The sequence below is a fragment of the Lynx rufus genome, unplaced genomic scaffold (genome assembly GCF_022079265.1).
Source record: "Lynx rufus isolate CCGP_SWC_20201006 ecotype Redwood Valley unplaced genomic scaffold, mLynRuf1.p SCAF_9, whole genome shotgun sequence".
NCBI classification, from domain to species: Eukaryota; Metazoa; Chordata; class Mammalia; order Carnivora; family Felidae; genus Lynx; species Lynx rufus.
Genome location: NW_025814897.1, coordinates 26,093,802 through 26,102,688, shown reverse-complemented (window position 1 = coordinate 26,102,688; position 8,887 = coordinate 26,093,802). Strand labels below are relative to the sequence as shown.

Here is an 8,887-nt window from a genome sequence, read left to right as displayed (position 1 = left end):
TATTGATTGCTTTCCTGCGCCTTTAGACAGTTATTTTATATGTTTTATTTAGCATTCATAGCTGTTCTCAAGAGTGCTAGTTCAATGCACTTGTGCTTCATAAATTGGAGCCAGAAGTACCATATTCTGGAATTGTGGTAATACTGGAATTTTACTAATGCTTAACACCTTTCCATTAATATTGGTGGCTGCTGCAAATCTTTGCCAGGTTCCTACTGTGTTAAACGGATAAAATCAGTTCTTATATAATAGTTACCATAGACCATGAAGGTTAGCTACTTATTAACTTTACTTTTATCTTTTGGAATAAAAGAAGGTGTTTAGTACATCAGGAAAGATCTCTGAAAGCCAGAGTACAAATGGGGAATCAATACTAACCATTAAAGGTCTTAATTAAACTTCATACTGACATAAGCTTCTATTTTTTGAATTATAGTCATTGGAATGTTTTCATAGAATTGGGAGTTCTTATCATAGTTTCTCATGTTTTTATCTCCAGGAAGATGAAGTCCTCAGTACATTCTGAAGAGGATGATTTTGTTCCAGAACTACATAGAAATGTTCACCCTCGGGAGCGGCCTGATTGGGAAGAAACACTTAGCACAATGGTAAATCAATTTTATGCATATGTATCTGTGTATATTTTACTTACATAAGGAGAAGGGGCTGATGAATCTTTAAAAAAATTGTTTTTTGTTACTTTGTTAATTTATTCAGGAAATATCTATTGAGCAGATAATCTATTCCAAGCAATGTTTAAAACTCTGTGGGCAGAGTCTTGAAAAAAACATACCGATTTCCTACCTTTGTGGTGCTTATATTTTAATGGGGTAGGACGAGAAGGAAACAATTAAATATATAATATGTCAAGTGATGGGAAATGCTATTGTAGACAATTAATTGTAGAGTAGTGGGGTTACAGAGTAGGAGGATTGGAAAACCATTTACAGAGAAATGGTTTGGATGGATGGAGAGCTGATCATGTAGTTTCTTGTGGTCCATTATAAAGACTTAGGTTTCTTATGCTGAGTGAGATGGGAAACCCCATTGGAGGATTTTTGGTTGAGAAGTCACATGATCTGGCTTGAACTTTTAAAGGAAATCTCTGGTTTTTGTTTATAGGCTAAAGGGGGAGGCAAAAGAAGAAATAAGGAGACCAACTAGAAGGTTATTATAATAGGTGAACAGTAATGATAGCTTGAACCATGCTGGTAGATATGGTGGAAAATGGTTAGATTCTGGAGAGAGTTTTACAAAGCCTACTATTTTTGCTGATGAATGGGATATAGAGTGAGCTACAGATATATCAAAGATGGTGTCAGGTGTTTTGGCTTGATCAACCTGAAGACTGGAGTTTACATTTCCTGAGATACTGGAAAAGCAGTTTTTGTTGGGGTCTGATTAGGAAAATCCTATGCAATGTAGTTTTCCACATGATAAGTTTGAGATACATGTTTAATCTATTATAACTTTTTGCAGCTCAGGTCTGTGAACAGTGACTTTTTTTTTTTATGGAGAATAACATTTTACTTAATTGTAGTTAAAAGTTAGTGTTTTTTATCATCAAAATTGAATGCAGATACTCATCTGTCAATGCTGGTCTATAATAAGATTTTACAATTTTATTTTTGAAAATGCCTTTTCAATCAGGTACTGCCAAGTGCTGACATCCGTTCGTGAGCATATGATTTTAATTGAGCATATTTATCGCTTAAAGGGCATTTATAGAATTCTATTAGATTCTTCTCTTGTTATTTACCTTTTAGCATAACATTATATTACAAACTTCCGGTGGAAGGTTAGGGTGAAGCTCCTCATTTGCAAAGTTAAATGGATTTTGCAGTATGGAAATATACTTTGCGCTTGTATTGTGGTCAGAAAAACTGTACTGGAACTGTAGTTTCAGCTCTGAAAATATATTCACTGCAAATTTATGTGGTAATAGAGATCTTTCTTCTTGTTTTAATGTTTGATAGCTTGATAAAAATATATGGCAGCTCATGATTGTGGCTCTGACATTTATCACAGTGTAAATTTCTCATAAGCTATGTTTTCTTTGCAATTTTAGGTTAAATTGATGAAGAAATAGCATCAAATCTACAGCAAAAACTAATTATGAAAGCCATTTAGCATTCACTAACAGAGGTTGAAAATATGTCCAACTGAACCTTTTCTGTTTCTTATTTATTTATTTATTTATTTATTTATTTATTTATTTATTAATTACCAAAAATCTGTATAATGTATCTTAGTGGATTCCACTTCAGGTTGTACTGAATCAATGTTTGTTGACTTTATTTGAGAATATTGTTGGCTTTGATTGTCCCATGAAGACTGTACATAGGGACTAATTCTTCACTCACTTGGAACTCAGCATTGACTCCTCAACAACTGAGCAGTATTGGCTGCATTTATTGACTCATCAAGAGTTAAGGAAAACCAGTTGAAATCATTTGCATTCTTTGTAAACTGACTCTTGATTTCGCTCTCAATGACCTCAACTCTTCAAGCCTGTACTTACCAAAAGGCTTTTGTTTTCTCTGGATTTCTTTGCTGTAGTCAAACATGATTTAAGTGATTCACCATTGGTCTCTGGCTTTCCTTGGTCTGCCAACAAATTATCTACTTGGGAATTTACTCTGAATGCAGTCTTGTTTTTATTTTTATGAAGGAATTCTGTGTGAGGCTTTGCTCATTTACTCTGTTTTAGAGTTTTCTGACTTTTCAGATTGTTGTTTTCTTATGAGTTGAGAATATTGTGATGAGTGCATAGTTTGGTAATGTTTGATTTGTCTTTCTGCACAGCTGTAGTGCCAGTGCATAAGAAACACAGTGTTTTGCCATCTTATTTTATAATGAAACCCACGTTCTCCTTTGCCTTAAAAGCATGACATTCAGAGTCCACTTATCTCTTTGCTTATTTTTTACATGTGTATAGATAGGTAATTTAAAAAATGTGGTATGGTGATAACGTGGAACTAGAAATGCTGTGGAGTTATAACTCAGTAGTGCAGTTTAGGGTGTGATGAGCAGCAGTATGAATCAGTGAGAGTGCCTCATAAGGTCTCTTTCATAGCTACTCAGTTCTGTCATTGTAATATGAAAGCAGCCATAGACAACACATAAGTGAGCATGGCCGTGTTCCGATAAAACTATTTATGGACACATTGGAGTTTCATGTAATTTTCGTATGTCATTGGATGATCCTCCTTCTTTTGATTTTTTCCCACCAAACATTTAAAAGTATAAAAGTCACCTCTAGCTTATGGGCTGTACAAAAACAGGCATTGGGCTGGGTTGGCTCTAATTTTTTTTTTTTTTTATTTAAAATTTTTTTTTTTCAACGTTTATTTATTTTTGGGACAGAGAGAGACAGAGCATGAACGGGGGAGGGGCAGAGAGAGAGGGAGACACAGAATCGGAAACAGGGTCCAGGCTCTGAGCCATCAGCCCAGAGCCCGACGCGGGGCTCGAACTCACGGACCGCGAGATCGTGACCTGGCTGAAGTCGGACGCTTAACCGACTGCGCCACCCAGGCGCCCCTCTAATTTTTTTTTTTAATGTGTACTTATTTATTTTGAGACAGACAGCACACATGTGCATGCATGAGTCAGGGAGGGGCAGAGAGGGGCAAGCAGGCTCTGCCCAGATGATGCAGATGTGGGGCTCAGTCTGATGAACTGTGAGATCATGACCTGAGCTGAAATCAAGAATCAGATGCTTAACCGACTGAGCCACCTGGGCTCCCTTGGGTTGGCCCTAGTTTTGGGTCCTGCCTTATATAATTATAACGTAAGATGTAAGGCTCTCTGAAATATTCCAGATAGAAAAGGATTCTATTTTAATTCTCACAGTATGTTGTTCATATCTGTGTCTGAATACTTAATCTCATTCTAGTTATTTATGGTTGTTACCTCCTTTTATTATATTGTGAGTTTTTTGAGAAGGGATAAAGATAATATTGTATTCATTTTATTGAAGGATAAACTTTAAAAGAGGATATAATCATGACTTGCTTACAAATATAAAATGAACACATGCCTGAGATATTTAACTCATTAATTAATGAAGGAACCAGTCAAGTGTTATAACTTGATTCAAAGGAGATTTGGTTCAAAGGAGAATTCTAAGTGCCTTACTGTTAAGAGATTAATCATGCTAAAATAGATGCAAATGGATGCAAAAACTGGCAAAACTGCTTAGTTCCACTGGACACAATTTGCATTTCTATGGACAGGAATTATTTGTACTATTAGTTTTCTGCAAGTTAACTTCTCTGCAGGGATGGAAAATAGCCTCAGCAAAGACAAGTCCCACACCCCTATTTAAGTCAAGGAATTCCTAGAGGTACTGGACTTCCATTGAAAAGATATTCAATAATTTGGTTTGCTAATAGTATATGGAAACCCAACTGTTTTAATGACTTTGTATTCTGAAACTTTACTGAGCTTATTAGTTCTAACAGTTTTTTGTTGGAATCTTTAGGGTTTTGGATATAATATGTAATCTAGAAATAGTTACAATTTTACTTCTTCCTTTCTGATTTGGAGGTCTTTTATTTCTTTTTCTTGCTTAATAGCTCTGGCTAGGATTTCCACTACTGTTTTGAATAGACATGATGAGAGTGGACATTTTTGTCTTCCTTGTCACTGAGTATGATATTAGCTCTGGGCTTGTCATATATGGCCCTTATTATGTCATTTATATCATCTGTATTGAGAGTTTGTGTCATAAATGGATGTTGAATTTTTTCAAAAGCTTTTTCTACATCTATTGAGATGCTGATTTGATTTTTATCTTTCATTTGTTAAGGTGGTGTGTCATGTTGATTGATTTGTGGATGTTGAATTAACCTATGATCCCTGAAATAAATCACACCTGATTATAGTGTATGATCCTTATAATACACTGTTGGATTCAGTTTGCATCTATGTTCATCAGGGATATTGTCCTGTAATTTACTTTCTCGTGGTGTTCTTGTCTGCTTTTGATATCAAAGTAATGATGGCCCTGTATAATCAGTTTGAGAGTGTTCCCTCATACTTTTTGAGAAGAATTGGTATTAATTCTTCTTTAAATGTTTGGTCAAATGTGCTAGTGAAGCTATCTGATCCCAGACTTTTATTTGCTGGGAGGTTTTTGATTACTGATTCAATCTCCTTACTAATAATTGATCTGTTCTAAATCATTTTTAAAATTAAGACAACAACAGGGGTGCCTGGGTGGCTCAGTCAGTTAAGCAGACAACTGTGGCTCAAGTCATGATCTCACAGTTCATGGGTTCAAGCCCCGCATCGGGCTCTGTGCTGACAGCTCAGGGCCTGGAGCCTGCTTCAGATTCTGTGTCTCCCTCTCTCCCTGCCCCAACCCCACTTGCATTCTGTTTCTTTCTCAAAAAAAAAAAAAAAAAATTAAAAAAAATTAAATTAAAAAAAAAATTAAGACAACAACAAACCCTAAAGTAGCTCCCTATCCTGTGGTTTATGGCTTATGGTTTATGGTGTATAATTTATTTATTACTCTTAATAAATTTATAATTAAATAAATAGCTATAAGTATTGTAAAAAATCTAATAAAAAAATTTGTTTTTCTAAATTAGTAATGAAATATTTATTTTCAATTATTTAACAATAAAATCATTTAGTGAAAAAAATTAGGATCTTAAAAAAATGAGATAAAACCCAAAAAGAGGGAGAATCTTTTTTTGTTTTGTTTTGTTTTTTTATTTTTTTTTTATTTTTTTTATATATATATATGAAATTTATTGACAAATTGGTTTCCATACAACACCCAGTGCTCATCCCAAAAGGTGCCCTCCTCAATACCCATCACCCACCCTCCCCTCCCTCCCACCCCCCATCAACCCTCAGTTTGTTCTCAGTTTTTAACAGTCTCTTATGCTTTGGCTCTCTCCCACTCTAACCTCTTTTCTTTTTTTTTTTTTTTTCCTTCCCCTCCCCCGTGGGTTCCTGTTAAGTTTCTCAGGATCCACATAAGAGTGAAACCATATGGTATCTGTCTTTCTCTGTATGGCTTATTTCACTTAGCATCACACTCTCCAGTTCCATCCACGTTGCTACAAAAGGCCATATTTCATTTTTTCTCATTGCCACGTAGTATTCCATTGTGTATATATACCACAATTTCTTTATCCATTCATCAGTTGATGGACATTTAGGCTCTTTCCATAATTTGGCTATTGTTGAGAGTGCTGCTATGAACATTGGGGTACAAGTGCCCCTATGCATCAGTACTCCTGTATCCCTTGGATAAATTCCTAGCAGTGCTATTGCTGGGTCATAGGGTAGGTCTATTTTTAATTTTCTGAGGAACCTCCACACTGTTTTCCAGGGTGGCTGCACCAGTTTGCATTCCCACCAACAGTGCAGGAGGGTTCCCGTTTCTCCACATCCTCTCCAGCATCTATAGTCTCCTGATTTGTTCATTTTGGCCACTCTGACTGGTGTGAGGTGATACCTGAGTGTGGTTTTGATTTGTATTTCCCTGATAAGGAGCGATGCTGAACATCTTTTCATGTGCCTGTTGGCCATCTGGATGTCTTCTTTAGAGAAGTGTCTATTCATGTTTTCTGCCCATTTCTTCACTGGGTTATTTGTTTTTCGGGTGTGGAGTTTGGTGAGCTCTTTATAGATTTTAGATACTAGCCCTTTGTCCGATATGTCATTTGCAAATATCTTTTCCCATTCCGTTGGTTGCCTTTTAGTTTTGTTGGTTGTTTCTTTTGCTGTGCAGAAGCTTTTTATCTTCATAAGGTCCCAGTAATTCACTTTTGCTTTTAATTCCCTTGCCTTTGGGGATGTGTCGAGTAAGAGATTGCTACGGCTGAGGTCAGAGAGGTCTTTTCCTGCTTTCTCCTCTAAGGTTTTGATGGTTTCCTGTCTCACATTTAGGTCCTTTATCCATTTTGAGTTTATTTTTGTAAATGGTGTGAGAAAGTGGTCTAGTTTCAACCTTCTGCATGTTGCTGTCCAGTTCTCCCAGCACCATTTGTTAAAGAGGCTGTCTTTTTTCCATTGGATGTTCTTTCCTGCTTTGTCAAAGATGAGCTGGCCATACGTTTGTGGGTCTAGTTCTGGGGTTTCTATTCTATTCCATTGGTCTGTGTGTCTGTTTTTGTGCCAATACCATGCTGTCTTGATGATGACAGCTTTGTAGTAGAGGCTAAAGTCTGGGATTGTGATGCCTCCTGTTTTGGTCTTCTTCTTCAAAATTCCTTTGGCTATTCGGGGCCTTTTGTGGTTCCATATGAATTTTAGGATTGCTTGTTCTAGTTTCAAGAAGAATGCTGGTACAATTTTGATTGGGATTGCATTGAATGTGTAGATAGCTTTGGGTAGTATTGACATTTTGACAATATTTATTTTTCCAACCCATGAGCAGGGAATGTCTTTCCATTTCTTTAAATCTTCTTCAATTACCTTCATAAGCTTTCTGTAGTTTTCAGCATACAGATCCTTTACATCTTTGGTTAGATTTATTCCTAGGTATTTTATGCTTCTTGGTGCAATTGTGAATGGGATCAGTTTCTTTATTTGTCTTTCTGTTGCTTCATTGTTAGTGTATAAGAATGCAACTGATTTCTGTACATTGATTTTGTATCCTGCAACTTTGCTGAATTCATGTATCAGTTCTAGCAGACTTTTGGTGGAGTCTATCGGATTTTCCATGTATAATATCATGTCATCTGCAAAAAGCGAAAGCTTGACTTCATCTTTGCCAATTTTGATGCCTTTGATTGCCTTTTGTTGTCTGATTGCTGATGCTAGCACTTCCAGCACTATGTTAAACAACAGCGGTGAGAGTGGGCATCCCTGTCGTGTTCCTGATCTCAGGGAAAAAGCTCTCAGTTTATCCCCGTTGAGGATGATGTTAGCTGTGGGCTTTTCATAAATGGCTTTTATGATCTTTAAGTATGTTCCTTCTATCCCGACTTTCTCAAGGGTTTTTATTAAGAAAGGGTGCTGGATTTTGTCAAAGGCCTTTTCTGCATCGATTGATAGGATCATATGGTTCTTCTCTTTTTTTTTGTTAATGTGATGTATCACGTTGATTGATTTGCGAATGTTGAACCAGCCCTGCATCCCAGGAGTGAATCCCACTTGATCATGGTGAATAATTCTTTTTATATGCTGTTGAATTCGATTTGCTAGTATCTTATTGAGAATTTTGGCATCCATATTCATCAGGGATATTGGCCTGTAGTTCTCTTTTTTTACTGGGTCTCTGTCTGGTTTAGGAATCAAAGTAATACTGGCTTCATAGAATGAGTCTGGAAGTTTTCCTTCCCTTTCTATTTCTTGGAATAGCTTCAGAAGGATAGGTGTTATCTCTGCTTTAAATATCTGGTAGAACTCCCCTGGGAAGCCACCTGGTCCTGGACTCTTATTTGTTGGGAGATTTTTGATAACCGATTCAATTTCTTCGCTGGTTATGGGTCTGTTCAAGCTTTCTCTTTCCTCCTGATTGAGTTTTGGAAGAGTGTGGGTGTTCAGGAATTTGTCCATTTCTTCCAGGTTGTCCAATTTGTTGGCATATAATTTTTCATAGTATTCCCTGATAATTGTTTGTATCTCTGAGGGATTGGTTGTAATCATTCCATTTTCATTCATGATTTTATCTATTTGGGTCATCTCCCTTTTCTTTTTGAGAAGCCTGGCTAGAGGTTTGTCAATTTTGTTTATTTTTTCAAAAAACCAACTCTTGGTTTCGTTGATCTGCTCTACTGTTTTTTTAGATTCTATATTGTTTATTTCTGCTCTGATCTTTATTATTTCTCTTCTTCTGCTGGGTTTAGGCTGCCTTTGCTGTTCTGCTTCTAGTTCCTTTAGGTGTGCTGTTAGATTTTGTATTTGGGATTTTTCTTGT

At 36.4% G+C, this 8,887-nt stretch overlaps 1 protein-coding gene across 1 annotated transcript in view; it reads left to right on the top strand.

The window, feature by feature from the left end:
- The first annotated feature begins 503 nt into the window (after nt 1-503).
- The window catches only part of ARHGAP32 (Rho GTPase activating protein 32), a 186,880-nt gene continuing 178,496 nt past the window's right edge, over nt 504-8,887 (top strand). The window contains exon 1 of the mRNA XM_047072442.1: nt 504-608. Within this exon, the coding sequence (XP_046928398.1) occupies nt 504-608 (105 nt within the window). The remainder of the gene's footprint in view (nt 609-8,887) is intronic.